This window comes from Gastrolobium bilobum, unplaced genomic scaffold (genome assembly GCF_033153095.1).
Source record: "Gastrolobium bilobum isolate Gb01-03AN ecotype WA unplaced genomic scaffold, APGP_CSIRO_Gbil_v1 utg204120, whole genome shotgun sequence".
NCBI lineage: Eukaryota > Viridiplantae > Streptophyta > Magnoliopsida > Fabales > Fabaceae > Gastrolobium > Gastrolobium bilobum.
The window spans coordinates 41,515-61,049 of NW_026899639.1; the positions used below are offsets into that span (position 1 = coordinate 41,515).

At 26.2% G+C, this 19,535-nt stretch overlaps 1 protein-coding gene and 1 pseudogene across 1 annotated transcript; both read right to left on the minus strand.

Moving 5' to 3' along the window:
• Positions 1-739: 739 nt before the first annotated feature.
• On the minus strand, positions 740-2,748 carry LOC133292156 (two-component response regulator ARR9-like). Its single transcript, XM_061490530.1, has 5 exons — positions 2,652-2,748; positions 2,278-2,366; positions 2,121-2,198; positions 1,001-1,065; positions 740-869 (listed from the first exon to the last, which is right to left on the minus strand). The coding sequence occupies exons 1-5, from the start codon at positions 2,746-2,748 to the stop codon at positions 740-742; spliced, it is 459 nt and encodes a 152-aa protein (XP_061346514.1).
• Positions 2,749-14,686: 11,938 nt separating this feature from the next.
• LOC133292158 (indole-3-acetic acid-induced protein ARG2-like) lies at positions 14,687-15,122 on the minus strand (annotated as a pseudogene).
• Positions 15,123-19,535: the final 4,413 nt, after the last annotated feature.

Genomic DNA, 19,535 nt, shown 5'->3' on the forward strand with positions numbered 1-19,535 from the left:
CATATTTTCACTTCCCTTTTTTTTTTTTTCTTTCTTTGGTTGCATTGCTTTCTTGAAAAGAATTATTTTGTATTTGAAGCAAAATTCAGAAAATACTTTAAATAAAGAGAAATATTTTGGCTTTTTTAAAAGAATTAGTTTTTTTTTCCATGTTGTAATAGATAATGTTATCTCCTACACATAAAAATGTGTGGGGTCTATCTGAGACATGTGAAGAGAAGAGAGAAAAAAAAAGAATATGAGCTACTCTCATTTTTATATATGTGTAGGAGATAAAATTATATTCTACAACATAAAAAACATTAAAGTCGAAAATTTTGTTTTCCAAGAAGTGCACCATTTTGGTTTTTGTTTTCTTCTAAACTTCTGCCATTCTCGACAATTACATACACGCGCTTAAAATAAAAGAACATTTATTTTGGTAAAAAATAACTTCTTGAAGAACAAAAAAATAAAAATATATCATTCAAACGGAGGCTCCACTATTTGTCACTACGAGAAACAAGCAATTTAAAATTAAATGCAAACTGTGAAGAGTTAACAAAAAAAAATGCGTAAAAGAAAGAAAGGCATTCCCACTGCCATCTACTCTTCCCATTAAAAAGGCAGTGAAAAAAAAAAGGAGAGGAAAATGTTATAGGCATTACCAATGTATTATCATTTTTATTTGAAACCAACTTTATTAGCTATGTTTTAGTGTGGTTCAATCCCGGAATGACTTTTTTACATGCCCTTCTTTCTAACTGTTGTCGATGAGTTGGTCTTGTTCATCCTTGAGTCTTGATTTCGACAAATAAGACTTGAGCTTATTTACATGTGACTGTTGAACTGGTTTCAGAAAGAATTCTTCAGCTCCCTCTTCCAAGCAACTGATCCAAACAAAAGTCAGGTCTAATCAGATTTGAAATTCAAACATGTAATGCTTCATAATATGTGAATTAGACATATTTAAAATAATTACATTAGTATTGGATTGGCTCATGGGATACAATTCCCTCACCTTTTAATCCTTGATGGAATATCCTCTGAGGACATAATCACAATTGGTATGTCTTTTTTAAATTCCTGCAAACAAACGAACATCTATTAATTTTTTAATATCATGATAGAGTTGTAAACAACCAAATTCCCCTCAACAAATTTGGTTTGAGATTATTTACAAAATAAAAAAATTGGTTTGAAAATTATTACATTGGAAATTTGGGAAATATCCCTTACTCCGATGTCAGAAGTGATTTTTTGTATTTTTGTATTTTTTTTAATGGGGAAGGATATTTGTAACAACCAAGTTGTGTTACTACCATGTTACTACCAATCAATCTCACCGTTAGATCGATTATATTGATCCAACGGTTATATTTATTTCTATCTTTGTATGGTTATGATTCTCCATATTTAAGGTGAAAACATTAAATATGGGAAATCATAACCATACAAAGGTGGAAATAAATATAAAGTATTAAATTTGAGAAATCATGATCATACAAAGATGGAAATAAATATAACCGTTGGATCAACATAATCGATCTAACGGTGAGATTGATCGGTAGTAACACAACTTGGTTATTACAATATCCTTTCCCTTTTTTAATATTATTTAAAAATCCACAACATTTGTATTAAAAAACAAAAATCCACTTACCACCAAATTTTTTTACAACTTTTACAACCAATTTAATCACCGTTGATTTTTGTCATTCTAACGGTTACAATTTATTGAAAATTAATAACATTTATTCTGTCACGCTTACTAATTAATTATTAATTTCCAATAAATTATAACCGTTAGATTGACGAAAATCAACGGTAATTAAATTAGTTGTAAAAGTAATAAACTTTTCTGGTTGTAAGTATATCTTGTCCCAAAAAAAATAGGATTCTATGTTTCAAAAAAAATAAAAAATAAAACAAGATCTCATCTTTTTCAAATTATATTCTAAATAGAAGAGCAAAATAATTGCAAAAAGAAAAAAAAAAATCTGATCACAGTGCATAATTTGGCCAAGTTCTGTCATGCATCCAAATTGGAAATAAGCAGAGAATTATACAGAAAATAATAATAATAAAAAAAGTGACACAAGCCTCTTGAAATAAACATTGGAAAATACAAAAGAGCCTACCTTGATTTTTCTCATCAGATCATAGCCCGTCATTTGTGGCATACTGTAATCTGTTATGATCAGGTTTACATCAACACCCTGATGAATATTTCAATCAAAGATCAATACAAATTGATCAAAGTCATACACATGAGTAAGTTACTGAACAAAATTGAACCTGATGAATGTCTGAAGCAACAGAAGAGTCAAGAGTCCTCCCCAAACCTAGAAATTTTAAAGCCTCAATGGCAGAGTCCACTGCAGTAACTGTAGTTTCAAGACATCCACAAGAATCAAATATCAAGTATAAAATTCATTAACACAAATCTCACCATCAAAAAAATTACTTACAGACTACACAAACAACATGCTCATATGTTTGTTTCAGTATATGGCAGCAATACGCTGAAACAAACTTACAAATTACACTATATTTTACCGGTAAGATTTTACTCAAGAGTGTCTTACCAGTAAATAAATATAACATTCCCCGTATAATATAACTTCATATTTAACACACACAAAAATATATAAAGAAGAACAAGAAAGTACCATGAATGGAAGAGGTTTTTAGGAGCCTCACAATCACCATTCTATCAATAGGACTGTCATCAACAGCCAATACATGGAACTGTGCCTTTGAAGCCATACCCACAACTTGAAGATATTATGTGCAAGCCAGAAGCCACAACAGAACAAAAAAGATGGATGAAAAAAAGAGAAAAAAGAAGAGAAATATATAGAAGGCTCTGAAGATTGTGATGAATCAGAGTTTGACATTTTAAATGGCAACATATCATGGTCAGAATATACACTGTCCTAAGTAGAAAATCTGACAGTTTGGAAAACGATACCACTCAATTACTCATATTTCATTGCTCAGATTTCAACCAGAATCTCAAGGATTTTCTAGGTTGATTTTTGAATTGAAGAACAAGCAAAGAAAGTGGTGTTATTTTTTCAAAATTAAATTTGGACTTGCTGATTATAATCTTATTTTACCCTTTTGCTAATGATATGCAACTATTTGATTTTCTATGAGATCTGAATGACATTGTTTAGAGCATAGTTCTTAGAATTGCACGATTCGTGGTTTGAATCACATGAGTTGATACAATTTGTAAAAGTAGGTTATTCGTATTATATAATGATTTGAAGATTGTTTAAAATCGTGTTGTTTAAAATCGTGTGATATGTGTGAGTCCGTATCATGATATGAATCACACAATTAAACAATTATTTTTTAACTTTTATTGTCTTTCTTTCATTGATTCTACTAATTAATTGATCGTCAAATAAGGGGTGTATTGGATTAGGATTTTAAATGAATTTTTTTGAGATAATTTTTTTTATAGATTTTAAAAGACTATTCAGAATTAGAGGGACTTTAAAAAGTCTTTTAATAGACTTTTTTTAGGCAAAAAATTAAAAATTATTATTTTAATAAATAATTACGAATACATAGCTGTTTTGAAACTATCTACGGATTTATTACACTCATTCACGCCCAAATTAAGCGTGACTCCCAAGGCATTCACGCCTAAATTAGGCGTGACTCATCTGGTGTTGACACGTGCCACAAAAAATTAATAGTTTAACCGTAAAACTTTATAAAGCCATAACTTTTGACTCGGGTATCCGAATGAGGTAAATTTTTTTTGATTACACATAATTTTTGGAGATCTACGCAATGACATCTCATTTGATATATTTTATCTCTCACAAAATAATTCAAATTTGCAACAATGATACTATAAAGATGACACCAAAGTAGATTAACTCATCTATAAATAAGATTGCACCAAATTTCCTATTAAATACAAAACGCAATCAACTCCTATAACATTAAATTCAAAAGGGAAAAATGTGTGTCATTTTAAAGGATGTAAAGTTATGTCATTTTAAGAGAGAGAAAGAAATAGATAAAGGAGGAGCGAGAGTTGACAAAAAAAAAATAAAGGTGTGGGTCTCACCTCTTTGTGAGAGTGAAAGGATATAAGTTATGTCATTTAAAAGAATAAACATTTTTCCCAATTCAAAATTCAAATAACCTCCAGCAAATTTATTTGAATTGGCGACAATCTGTAACCAACTCATAAAATTACAACGCAATCAGCTCCTATTAAATACAAAACACAATCAACTCCTATTAAATACAAAATACAATCAACTTATTGGAAGTTATTTGAATTTTGAATTTAATGTTATAGTACCATTATTGGGCGTGAATGAGTACAATATATTCGTAATTAGGTTCAAAATGACAACTTATTCGTAATTAATTATTAAAATATATACAAATTTATATAATATTCTACCAAGTGTTTAGAATATTTATTTCTTTATTAATACGGATTTTTCAAATTGATTTTTGAGTTTAAATCACAAATTAAATCTTTATTTTGTTTTTCTTATTAATAATAATTTTTTAATTTTTTTTGGTAATACACTATATAATACAATTATTGCAAATTTGAATTGTGTTTGTGAGAGATAAAATATATCAAATGAGATGTCATTGCGTAGATCTCGAAAAGTTATGTGGAATCAAAAAAAGTATTACCTCATTCGGATATCCGAGTCAAAAGTTATGGCTTTTCAAAATTTTACGGTTCGTAAGTTGACTTTTTTGCCACGTGTCAACACCAGATAATTCACGCCTAAATTAAGCGTGAATTCCTTGGGAGTCACGCCTAATTTGGGCGTGAATAGTCACGCCTAATTTGGGCGTGAATGAGTGCAATAGATTCGTAGATAGTTTCAAAACAGCTATGTATTAGTAATTATTTATTAAAATAGTAATATTTTAATTTTTTTGCCACTTTTTTTACAATCAAGATTTCACAAGATTGGATTTTAAAGCATTTTAATAGAATTTATAAGATTTGAAATGACAATATGGATTTATAAGATTCTAAAAAATCATATGAATTTTTAACAAACATTCAAAATTACAAGAGTCAATAAAAAAAATAACAAAGAAATGCAATGAAATTAATAAAAAAGTAAAACCTAATATAATTTTTAACAAACATTCAAAATTACAAAATTACTAAACAACAGTTCTTCACATATCTGAAGTTATACTAGTCCTCCATGCATTAGCATTTTCTCGTTCCTGCTCTTGAGTTTGACTAATGGGTTGAAAATTATCTTTTTTATTTGGTATCAAAGCTATGCACATATGATTATAAGATCCAATTTTTTTTAATTATTAAAATAATTCTAAATTTGCATATAGAACCTAAAGTTCATGATAAAATTTCGTTTGGAATTTTTTGCAATTGATCTTGAAAACCTTGGGGCTTTTGTTTTACGTGATGAGAGTTTTCTAATCGTATATCATATGCATATTTTCATTGAATATTCTAAGAAAATTTCGAATTTGAATTTCTGAGTTTTATCACATGAAAGTTTAGAAAATTTCTTAAAAAATTTTCAATCGATATATTGAAACCTTAAATTGCTTTGGGACTTTTGAAAAATAAGTTTTTAGTTATCTATTGACACAAAAATTGTTTAAAATTATTTTCTATAGTGAAGGAATTTCGTTCATGAATGTATTATTACCAAATATAGGGTTCATATTATGAGAGTTTCAGTCTTTCTTTAAATTGATATTGTTTCATCGATGTGAAACGAAAATTTTATTTTAGTTCACCTGTTATTTTCCCACTATTTTATGTTGTTTTTAATACAAAAATCACATATTTTTGTGTCAAGAAAAACCGCGACTCATAGATTGAAAAATTATTTTTTAAACTTTCAAAATTTCTCAAAAATGGCTCAAAAATATGCTGTCTTTGATATAAATTATATTAAAATCTCATTGGTTTGTTGTTTTTGAGTTGTTTTGTGATGAAAATCGCTCAAAAATATATTATTTTTGAGTTTTGACTAAGCTCCGATGGAGGAACATGATTTTGTGCTGGTCAACCTGAAGAAAACACTGCAATAGAGAAATTTCAAAAAATCTTAGGGGTTAGGGTAAGATTGTGAGAGAGACATTCTATTTATATTTCTTACTAAAAAGTCTCACGAAATCCACACCAACAGAAAATCCATTAAAATCGTTAAATTTTTTAATACTACAATATTGTTTTTTCATTGTTTAAAATCTTGATTGAATACCAACGGATTTGGACGGACTCTAAAATAATCTTTTAAAATCCTAATCAAATACCACATGACTTTTTTCAATCCATTAAAATCCTAATTTAATACAATTGGATTTTTTGTCAAAAAATAATCCATTTAAATATTTTGAAATTCCAATTGAATACACCCCCTAAGTTTAAATTGATTAATAAAAATGAATTAAAAGAGTGCGATTGAATTCAGTTTATTTAATATTCCATATGCCTTATTTTCCCTAAAGACGGGCTTGGTATATGCTATTTAGTTATTCTATTATTATTATTTTCATTTTTTAAAATAAAGGTTTTATAAAGTCACTCATTTAGTCTCTCTCTCTCTCTCTCTCTCTCTCTCTCTCTATATATATATATATATATATATATATATATATATATATATATATATATATATATATATATACACTAGTGAATTACACGTGCGATGCTCGGGGGAAAAAGAATGAAATTGTTGTCGCCGTCGTTGGTTAATCATTGCACCGATAAATCAACACATTTATCTTGCTATCAAGCTCTGAATGGTACAATGGTGGAGGTATAAACATGAAGGAACAAAAGCAAACCGGTTACTCGAGAAATATCAGCATTTTATATCAGCATGTAATATATTTTTATATTTATTCACAAAAATGATTCTTATAGTTGCGTCTAGATTATTATCTATCTATGTTTTTTGTAGTAAGACAATAAACATAATAATAGATATAAAAAAGTGTTGGTGAGCATGGGCAGGTCAGCCTGGAGCCCATTTTGCCACCTCTAACTGTCATCATTTTATATAAGCATGTCATATGTTTTTATATCTATCAACAAATTTTTTTTCTTCTTATAGTTGCATTTAGATTACTATCTATCTATATTTTCTATATTTAGACAGTAAACATAAGAAAAAAACAGAGTTGGCGGGCGGGGTAGGCCGGCCCTCCGGGCCGAACCCATTTTACCACCTTAACTGTCAGCATTTCATATAAGCATGTAATAGATTTTTATATCTCCACAAAAAAAATTCTTATAGTTGCGTCTAAATTGTTATCTATATATATTTTCTATAGTTAGACTGTATACATAAGTAAAAAATATGTTGGCCGGGCTAACTCGCCTGTTTGACGGACCGGGAGGGCCGGCCCCTCGGACCGAACCCATTTTGCCACATATATCTGTCAGCATTTTATACCGGTATGTAATAGGTTTTTATATTTATCCACAAGAAAAAGTTTCTTATAGTTGCCTCTAGATTATTATCTATCTATGTTTTATATAATTAGACAATAAATATAAGAATAAAAAAAAAACTTGTTGGTGCGCTGGGTGGGCCGGCCCTCCGGGCCGAGCCCATTTTGCCATCTCTAATAGTCAGCATTAGCATGTAATATATTTTTATATTTATCCACAAAAATGATTCTTATAGTTGCGTCTAGATTATTATCTATCTATGTTTTCTGTAGTTAGACAATAAACATAATAATAGATATAAAAAAGTGTTGGTGAGCATGGGCGGGACAGCCCTTCGGGCTGAGCCCATTTTGCCACCTCTAACAGTCAGCATTTTATATAAGCATGTAATAAGTTTTTATATCTATCAACAACAAAAAATTCTTATACTTGCATCTAGATTACTATCTATCTATATTTTTTATATTTAGACAGTAAACATAAGGGGAAAAAAGTGTTGGCGGGCGGGTGGGCCAGCCCTCCGGGCCGAACCCATTTTACCACCTTAACTGTCAGCATTTCATATAAGCTTGTAATAGATTTTTATATCTCCACAAAAAAGATTCTTATAGTTGCGTCTAAATTACTATCTATATATGTTTTCTATAGTTAGGAGTATATATAAGGAAAAAATATGTTGGCCAGGCTAACTCGCCTGTTTGGCGGGCGGGGAGGGCCGGCCCAGCGGGCCGAACCCATTTTGCCACATATATCTGTCAGCATTTTATATCGGCATGTAATTGATTTTTATATTTATCCACAAGAAAAAGATTTGTTTTATATAATTAGACAATAAACATAAGAATAAAAAAAAAAACTATTGGTGCGCTGGGCGGGCCGACCCTCCGAGCCGATCCCATTTTGCCATCTCTAACTGTCAGCATTTTATAACAGCATGTAATATATTTTTATATTTATCCACAAAAAAAGTTCTTATAGATTCGTCAAGATTACTATTTATCTATGTTTTCTATAGTTAGACAATAAAGATAATAAAAGATATAAAATTAATTAATCCTAATAGGTATAAAAAATAAGCCCAATAGACATAAAAATAATTATTATTAATATATTTAACAATTTCTCATGCAGAAAGTAGTGGGCAATATTAAATGCTGAATCTTTTCCCACCTATAAAGTTCAAAATTCAAATTTAAAAAATTTAAATTTTAAATATTTTCTCACACAATAGACATAATAATAAATATTATTAATAGGCTTAATAATTTTCTATGTGGAAAGTATAAAGTAGTGGGAAACATGCATAGAAGTCTGTGCACATTCTCCAAGTAATAGCTTCTAGGTAATCTCATTCACGACATAGGAAATTGTGTTAATTACACTCTTACATCAAAAGAATGAAAGTTTGATTTCTTCCTAATATATATAATTTTTAAAATTTAAAATTCAACATGATAATAGAATTAATTATATATACTTTTAAAAAATAATTTTTTCTCTTTTAATTTATATTATATACATATATATCAATAGCGGACCTAGAAATTTTTTTTAATGTATGCACACTTAAAATAAAAGAATAAAGGAAATTTTTTTTAAATATATTAAAATAAAAAAGAATATATATAAAAAAAACTTTAACTTAATATAAAAAAATAATCAAGAGTCAACTAAACTGTTACAATAGAACATTTTGGGTCCTCAACAAAAATTACGGGCCTCAATTTAATCTCTCAGGGGAAAAAAAGTTACTCGTAATCCTTCAGAATTCAAAAATAGACCCAGATAATCGAAATCATGTCCTCTGAAATTCAAAAAGACCCACATTAATCCCTCAAAAGGACTAACATGGGTCTATTTTAGATTTTAAAGTGATCATGAGTCAACTTTTTTTTAAGAGATTAAATTAGATCATGTGATTTTTGTTCATGACCCAAAATATATTTTATTTTATTTTTCTCCAAAAAATTTGTGTGTGCACTTGCACACATTAAAACATACACAGATCCGCCACTGCTATATATATATATATATATATATATATATATATATATATATATATATGAGGTAGGATCCTTTGACACCAGTGTCAAATTTAAAATTTGACAACTCATCTGAGAGCCGTTAGATCAAAAAAGATCAATAGTGACATATGCTTACAAATCAGAGCTGTTGATCTTTTCTGATCTAACGGCTCTCAGATAAGGTGTCAAATTTGAAATTTGACACTGGTGTCAAAAGATCCTGCCTCTATATATATATATATATATATATATGTGTGTGTGTGTGTATTTAAAATATTTATCTTAAGTATTTTTTAAAAGTTTCTTGTACGAATTTTTTTTCCTTTTTGTATCATTATTTTAAGTTAAGATTTTAATTTACTTTATTTTAAAGTATATTTTTTTCGTTTAATTAATAATTTTTTATTAAAATTAAATGTATTTTATACATATCTTTTTTCCAGTTTTATAATTAATTCTAATAGGTATAATAATTAAGCCCAATAGACATAATAATAACTATTATTAATATGCTTAATAATTTTCTATGCAGAAAGTAGTGGGCAATATTAAATGCTGAATCTTTTTCCACCTCTCAAGTTCAAAATTCAAATCTAGAAAGTTTAAATTTTAAGTATTAAATATTTTCTCTCCCAATTGACATAATAATAAATTAATAGGTTTAACAATTTTCTATGCAAAAAATAAAGGGAAACATGCATAGAAGTCTGCGCACATTCTCCAAGTAATAGCTTCTAGGTAATCATTCACGACATAGAAAATTATGTTAATTACACTCTTACATCAAATGAATAAAAGTTTAATTTCTTTCTAATATATTTAAATTTAAAATTTAAAATTCAACATGATAATAGAATTAATTATACATACTTTTAAAAAATAATTAATTTCTCTTTTAATTTACATAATATACATGCATATATATACATTTAAAATATTTATCTTAAGTATTTTTTTTAAAGAGTTTCTTGAACGAAACTTTTTTTACTTTTTGTATCATTATTTTAAGTTAAGATTTTAATTTACTTTATTATAAAGTTTATTTTTAAAATTTTAAATATTTTTTTCGTTTAATTAATATATTTTACAAAAATGAAATTTATTTTATACATAGCTTTTTACAGTTTTATAATTAATTATAATTTTGTATAATAATTAAGCCTAATAGATATAATAATAACTATCATTAATATGCTTAATAATTTTCCATGCACAAAGTAGTGGGCAACATTAAATGCTGAATCTTTTCTCACCTATCAAGTTCAAAATTCAAATTTAGAAAGTTTAAATTTTAAGTATTAAATATTTTCCCTCCCAATAGACATAATAATAAATTAATAGGCTTAAAAATTTTCTATGCAAAAAATAAAGGGAAACATGCATAAAAATCTGTGCACATTCTCCAAGTAATAGCTTCTATGTAATCATTCACGACATAGAAAATTGTGTTAATTACACTCTTACATCAAAAGAATGATAGTGTAAATTTTTTAATATATTTAATTATAAAATTTAATATTCAACATGATAATAGAATTAATTATACATACTTTAAAAAACTAATTCTTTTCTCTTTTAATTTAAATTATATACATATATATAATATATATATATATATATATATATATATATATATATATATATATACTTTTAAAATATTTATCTTAAGTATTGTTTTAAAAATTTCTTGTACGGAATTTGTTTCCTTTTTGTATCATTATTTTAAGTTAAGATTTTAATTTACTTTATTTTAAAGTATATTTTTATATTTTTAAATATTTTTTTCGATTAATTAATATTTTTTTTAAAATTAAATTTATTTTATGCATATCATTTTCCAATTTTATAATTAATTCTAATAAGTATAATAATTAAGCCCAATAGACATAATAATAACAATCATTAATATCCTTAATAATTTTTCATGCTGAAAGTAGTGGGCAATATTAAATACTGCATCTTTTTCCACCTCTTAAGTTCAAAACTCAAATTTAGAACTTTAAATTTTTTCCTTCTCAATAGACATAATAATAATTTAATAGGCTTAACAATTTTTTATGCAAAAAATAAGGGAAACATGCATAGAAGTTTGTGCACATTCTCCAAGTAATAGCTTCTGGGTAATCATTCATGATATAGAAAATTATGTTAATTACACTCTTACATCAAAAGAATGAAATTTTGATTTCTTTCTAATATAGTTAATTTTAAAATTTAAAATTCAACATTATAATAGAATTAATCATACATACTTTTAAAAAATAATTTTTTTCTCTTTTAATTTACATTATATTCATATATATATATATATATATATATATATATATATATATATATATATACATTTAAAATATTTATCGTAAGCATTTTTTATAATGTTTCTTGAACGAATTATTTTTCCTTTTTGTATCATTATTTTAAGTTAAGATTTTAATTTACTTTATTTTAAAGTATATTTTTACAATTTTAAATATTATTTTCGTTTAATTAATAATTGTTTTATTAAAATTAAATTTATTTTATACATATCTTTTTTCCAGTTTTATAATTAATTCTAATAGGTATAAAAATAAGCCCAATAGACATAATAATAACTATCATTAATATGCTTAATAATTTCCCATGCAGAAAGTAGTGGACAATATTAAATGCTGAATCTTTTTCCACCTCTCAAGTTCAAAATTCAAATTCAGAAAGTTTAAATTTTAAGTATTAAATAGGCTTAACAATTTTGTATGCAAAAAATAAAGGGAAACGTCTGTGCATATTCTCCAAGTAATAGCTTCTAGGTAATCATTCACGACATAGGAAATTGTGTTAATTACACTCTAACATTAAAAGAATGAAAGTTTGATTTCTTCCTAATATATATAATTTTTAAAATTTAAAATTCAACATGATAATAGAATTAATTATACATACTTTTAATAAATAATACTTTTCTCTTTTAATTTATATTATATACATATATATATATATATGTATATATATATATATATATATATATATATACATATATATATATATATATATATATATGGAGAGAGATCATTTGACTCAAGAGTAAGACATATAAGTCTTACTCTCCATCCTAACCGTTGATTTTCGTCCATCCAACGGTTATAATTTAGGAAGTTATATTAATTAATTAATTATTAATTATACTATTAATGACAACCGTTGATTTCCGTCCATCAATGGCTGGGATTTGGAGTAAGACTTAAAAGTCTTATTCTGGAGTCAAAAGAACCCTCCCTATATATATATATATATATATATATATATATATATATATATATATATATATATATATACATTTAAAATATTTATCTTAAGTATTTTTTTAAAAGTTTCTTCTACGAATTTTTTCCCTTTTGGTATCATTATTTTAAGTTAAGATTTTAATTTTCTTTATTTTAAAGTATATTTCTATAATTTTAAATATTTTTTTCATTTAATTAATAATTTTTATTAAAATTAAATTTATTTTATACATATCTTTTTTCAAGCTTTATAATTAATTCTAATAGGTATAATAATTAAGCTCAATAGATATAATAATAACTATCTTTATATGCTTAATAATTTCCCATGCAGAAAGTAGTGGACAATATTAAATGCTGAATCTTTTTCTACCTCTTAAGTTCAAAATTCAAATTTACAATGTTTAAATTTTAAGTATTAAATAGTTTTGCTCCCAATAGACATAATTATAAATTAATAGGCTTAACAATTTGCTATGCAAAAAATAAAAGGAAACATGCATAGAAGTTTGTGCACATTCTCCAAGTAATAGCTTTTAGGTAATCATTCACGACATAAGAAATTGTGTTAATTACACTCTTACATCAAAAGAATGAAAGTTTGTTTTCTTTCTAATATATTTAATTATAAAATTTAAAATTCAACATGATAATAGAATTAATTATACATACTTTTAAAAAATAATTTTTTTCTCTTTTAATTTATATTAATTTATATTATATACATATATATATATATATATACATATATATATATATACATTTAAAATATTTATCTTAAGTATTTTTTTAAAATGTTTTTTGTACGTATTTTTTCCCTTTTGGTATCATTATTTTAAGTTAAGATTTTAATTTACTTTATTTTAAGTTTATTTTTATAATTTTAAATAATTTTTTTCATTTAATTAATAATATTTTATTAAAATTAAATTCATTGTATACATATCTTTTTTCCAGTTTTATAATTAATTCTAATATGTTTAATAATTAAGCCCAATAGACATAATAATAACTATCATTGATATGCTTAATAATTTTTCATGCAGAAAGTAATGGGCAAAATTAAATGCTTAATCTTTTCCCACCTCTCAAGTTCAAATTCAAATTTATAAAGTTTAAATTTTAAGTATTAAATATTTTTCCTCCCAATAGACATAATAATAAATTAACAGGCTTAATATTTTCTATGCAAAATAAAAGAAAACATGCGTAGAAGTCTGTGCACATTCTCCAAGTAATAGCTTCTAGGTAATCTTTCACGACATAAGAAATTGTGTTAATTACACTCTTACATCAAAAGAATGAAATTTTGATTTCTTTCTAATATAGTTAATTTTAAAATTTAAAATTTAACATTATAATAAAATTAATTATACATACTTTTAAAAAATAATTTTTTTCTCTTTTAATTTATATTATATACATACATATATATATACATTTAAAATATTTATCTTAAGTACTTTTTAAAAATTTTCTTCTACGAATTTTTTTTCCCTTTTTGTATCATTATTTTAAGTTAAGATTTTAATTTACTTTATTTTAAGGTATATTTTTATAATTTTAAATATTATTTTTGTTTAATTAATAATTTTTAATTAAAATTAAATTTATTTTATACATATCTTTTTCCAGTTTTATAATTAATTCTAATAGGTATAATAATTAAGCCCAATAGACATAATAATAACTATCATTAATATGCTTCATAATTTCCCATGCAGAAATTAGTGGACAATATTAAATGCTGAACCTTTTCCCACCCCTCAAGTTCAAAATTCAAATTTAGAAAGTTTAAATTTTAAGTATTAAATATTTTCTCTCCCAATAGACATAATAATAAATTAATAGGTTTAACAATTTTCTATGCAAAAAATAATGGGAAACATGCATAGAAGTCTGTACATATTCTCGAAGTCCCATGTCTAAATCCATGTTTTCTAAACTTCTTTAAGACTCAAGAAGTACACCATTCATGCCACCAAGAGGTGGTTGAAATTTTTGTCCTGAATTGTCTCTCGCAGCTCAGCAATATCAATCTCTTTGGTGTTCTCCGGTTTGTCGTAACCAGTGACGGGGTCTAGGACCCATGAATCCTTCTTAAAGGTTGCCACCTTGTCTTCCCTTGACTTGGGTGCTATCTTACCACTGATTGAAGGTGCTCCTCCCTTGCAGCGCTTTGTGACATTGCTGCGTACCCACGCCTGTTCCCCACACAAAATCATACATCTTAATCTAATTAGTAATAATTATTAAGAAAACCGCATAGAACAAAAAGAAAACTTCTTCTTAGCCAAAGTAGATATAATTAGGAAAGACATGGTTAAAGTATGATACGAAAATGTTGCGGTACCTTGTAAGAGCGTTGGAGAATCCATCAGCGATGAGCAGAGAGAGCCTTCCGAGCATAGTGTCTCATTCTTAGAAGTGAGGATTATAGTGTGGGATACATGAGAAAATTGAGAAAAAAAAATCTTGGATAGAAGTAATACTAAACAACAAAATATCAATCAATTTCGATTTTGATCTCGCTTGACATCTTTTTTTGAAGTCTACAGCAAAATATTTGGTATATTTGAATCGAAGATAATCCTTGTCGTATATTTTGTATTTGTTATTTCGATTTTTCCTATACAATTAAGAACACATAAAAGTGGAAGATACAGAGAGACAATTAGAGTATAACAGAGTTAAAAATAATTAAGAAATATTAAAAAAAAAATTAAACTCTTAATCCTCGCACTGGACTATTGTGATGTTCTAAGAAGAATGATTATTTGCCAAAAACGTTTGCACTTCATCCACACATTGCTCCTTCAAAGTGCACTCAAGCTTGTGACCCCTATTTTTACAAAAGTTGCATGCACTATTTTAATATATCAAAACAAAATTTAACAAATAAATAATAAATATTGCACAAACATAACATAAATACCTGAGATTGTCAAGCTATAACAACCATTTTTGCGGACTTGCAAAAAACCCTTGAGAGTAGCATGGATCTTTCCTCCCTACAAAATATTTACATTAGTATATCAATCAAAATCAAATCAAGCAACAACAGAGTTGCCAAAAATAAATCGAAAACTATTACATGTTCATCTAACATAACCATAACCACATTATCATCAAAAAATTTATGCTGAAAATTAGGAACATTCCAACTCTTTACCTCCCTAACTTTAATCCTCCGGTCCTCCTTGGTAGGATTAAGATCCTTTATGAAATCATATTTGAAGTACATAGCTTAAGAAGTCAAAGAAGAGAAACTGACCAAAACAAAATGAAATATGTTAAAAAGAAAGTGATTACCAAAGAAAAATATGCACCACAACACATCCTATTTATAGAGGAAGTATTTCATTTTTTGAACTAATTTTTATTGTAACAATTAATAACTTAACAATCAAAGTAGTGGGTAATTAATATAGATGTCTGCCACTAATGAATTTTGAATTTTAAATATATTCCCACCCACTTCAAGTTTAAATTTAAAATTTAAAATTGAAAAATTAGTGGGACATTAATACAGCTGTCTGCCACTGAGGAATTTTGAATGTCAAATATTATCCCACCCTTTTTAATATTTTTATTTTCGAATAATAAAAGATTTTCAAAAGAGGTAACTTTTCAAACTGATCTCAAGTGTGAACACAAAGCTGAGAATGAAGGACAGAGCGACACGTCAGCAAAGTTTTCAATGGTGGATTTAAGATTCTATATATTAAGATATATATATTACTACATCATTCTCTTGAAAATCTAGAGTCACTTTATGTTAATGAGTTATGACATAATTTATTTATTTTTTATGAACCTTATGGTTAAGTTGTTTTGTCAGTATCACATTTCTTTCTTTTGAAAATTTAAAAATATTACTTGAGCATTATATATAATTTATATGATATGTTAACAGTTAACGATTTGATAACCTTATTAGCTTATCTTTTTCTTCCAGATGATGAGGATAGAACTTATTCATATATATGATCCATTTTTCTGGGGGTGTGATTATGTGGGATTTGTTGACATAAAAAAATTGTTATTAGGAATATCATGCGAGTAATACAACTTTTAGCTATATAAGATCCCCCAAATTTGACCAATTATATTTTATACAACTTTTAAAGTGATTCATTTTCCACAAACAAAATTCAATATTAATGACATAGATAACAACATCAATAATATCAACGCTTTTTGACCATTCTCTTAAAAATAATAATAGAAATGATCATATTGTGGAAGGGTGGGAATTATTTTTCAATCTATGGATGTGGGTATCGCTGGGAGGAATAGTGAGACAGAGCTTTCACGTGGCAATATCCTGGCAGTTCGCCTGGAGTTCAATGGAATTGTCAACTTAAGATGTTGTCACAAGACAATAGGTGAAAATTTTCATTTCATTTCTCATCACATCACATAAATATTAATTCATATCATAAATAGGGAGGGGTTATATTTATAAATTTTTTATTTACAAACTCTTATAAACTACACTATGTTCTCCTGGGAAAATATTAGGTCACACTATGTTCTCCCGGAAATACAGTGTAATTTGCAAAAATTTGTAAAATTTTTTGTAAACGGGATCATTTCCTTTATAAATAATAATCAGTATTATTCTTTCTTGGTGACAGAGATATCCAATCATATATTGATAATGTTTCTATTGGATCTAGGTGCCCTATCTCATATACATGTAGAGGAGATACATTTAAAGGTAAGCATATTATTGTGCAATATAGTAACTTAAACGGCATAGCCAAAATGTGAGGTATGTGCACAAGAACAGCTAAAAGAGAGAGAGTTTAGAACGTCTGTAACTTATTGGCTTAACCCTTTATTTTTAGATGAGTTACCTGACAAGATGCTATGTAGCACCGATACGACACGCGACACGTGACACGACACTCTGACACGTCAATCTTAAAAAATTATGGATTTCGACACGTTGGGACACGTTTTAATATTAAATAATATTTTTAATTTATATAGTGTATATTTCATTTAATATTTAATAATTTAACAAAAAAATGAAACTAAATTAATAATACCCATCAACACGTTATAAAGATGGAAGCTTTAATAAAAAAAATAAGAACTGAAATGAGAGAGATATAATATCAGATAGAGAGATCAAATCATATTAGAGAGAGAGATCAGAGACAAGGAGATACAACAAGAGCGTGATAGGAATTGACAACAATGATGCTGAGATGATCTCTTATCTACTTAAGGGGAAAAAAGACAAAATAAAATAAAATTGATATGATCAGGTGGAAGCTTTATTAATATATTTTAATTTTTTAAAAAATAATTTTTTTTTAAAAAAATTAAAAAAATTACAAAAATGCCATTTGACCGTGTCGGACACGGCCAAATTCGCGTGTCGGAATGGTCAACGTGTCGGAAAAAGTTGACCGCGTGTCCGACAGCGTGTCAGACACGACTCTCCCTGCTTTTACAAGTGTCCGTGCTTCCTTGACAAGATGTATTTATGGGCCTCTTAGGAATATTGAGTGTCTAAATTCAACTGCTTAACTGGCACGATAAGATTGTCATTAATAGATGATTCTCTTCCATATTCATGACTTTATTTTTGTGCTGTCTTTTATTTGACCTTCTAAAATGTGAGTCTTTATCAGATCTATAACAAGTATATTATAATTGAAATAATAAATAGTAATTATTTTAGGGGAAGGATCCGTTTACAAACTTTTTTTTACAAATTACACTAAGTATGACCGATCATACACTCTTGATTGAAGTAGGACCGGTCATACTTAGTGTAGTTTGTAAGAGTTTGTAAACAAAAAGTTTGTAAATATAACATTCCCCATTATTTTATATTCTCTCCATCCACATAAATAGTAATAAATATTGTAAATAATTATTAGTATCTAATAATTAAATAATAATTATAAATATTAAATATTAATTAATATTATAAATAATAATTAGTATTTTATAATTGAAATAATAAATGATTAATATTTTATATTCTCTCCATCCATATAAATAATAACAAATTTTGTAAATAATTATTAGTATCTAATAATTAAAACAGCAAATAAGTAATTATTATTATTTTGAAAATTGACATTAAATTGAAAAATAATTAACAATGTAAATAATTCTCATTTGTATGTTGGGATCTTTTGCAATTCTTGTATATTTTAAAATGTCAAATTTATTATTAATAGTGACAGTTTGGTAATTGATTTTTATTTTTATTTTTTATATTCTCCAAAATAATTCTCATTTATTTTATCTAATCTTTTGCAATCTGTAAATTTAAAGATGTTAAGTTTATTGTCAACAATGATAGTTTGATGATTGATTTTTATTTATCTTTCCTATCCCCCAAAGATTTAAATATTTGATTAAGTATAAGAATTTTGACTAAAATTTTCATCTCTTGATACATAAATTTTTTATTTGTCTCACTATGGATTCTTTGAGAATACAATAGTAGTTGGGTATATTGATTAATTGCAAAAAATAAATATAATCAGAATCATAGCACAATAATCATAATATTTTATGAATAACTCCAACATTCAAGCAATTATGGACTTTCAACGAGATCACTTACCCTACTTAAATGATAACAAATATTTCAAATTTGAATTCATCCTACAAGAAAGAAAAGGAAAATATCAAATTATCAATATTTACAATAAATTTAATTTTTTAAATTGTTGAAAATTTCAAGAGGTTGCACTAGAAAAATTAGAATTAATTATGATGTTATTTATTATTTAATTCGATAAATTTAATGTTAATTTTTAACATAATAATAATTGTATAATTATTAAA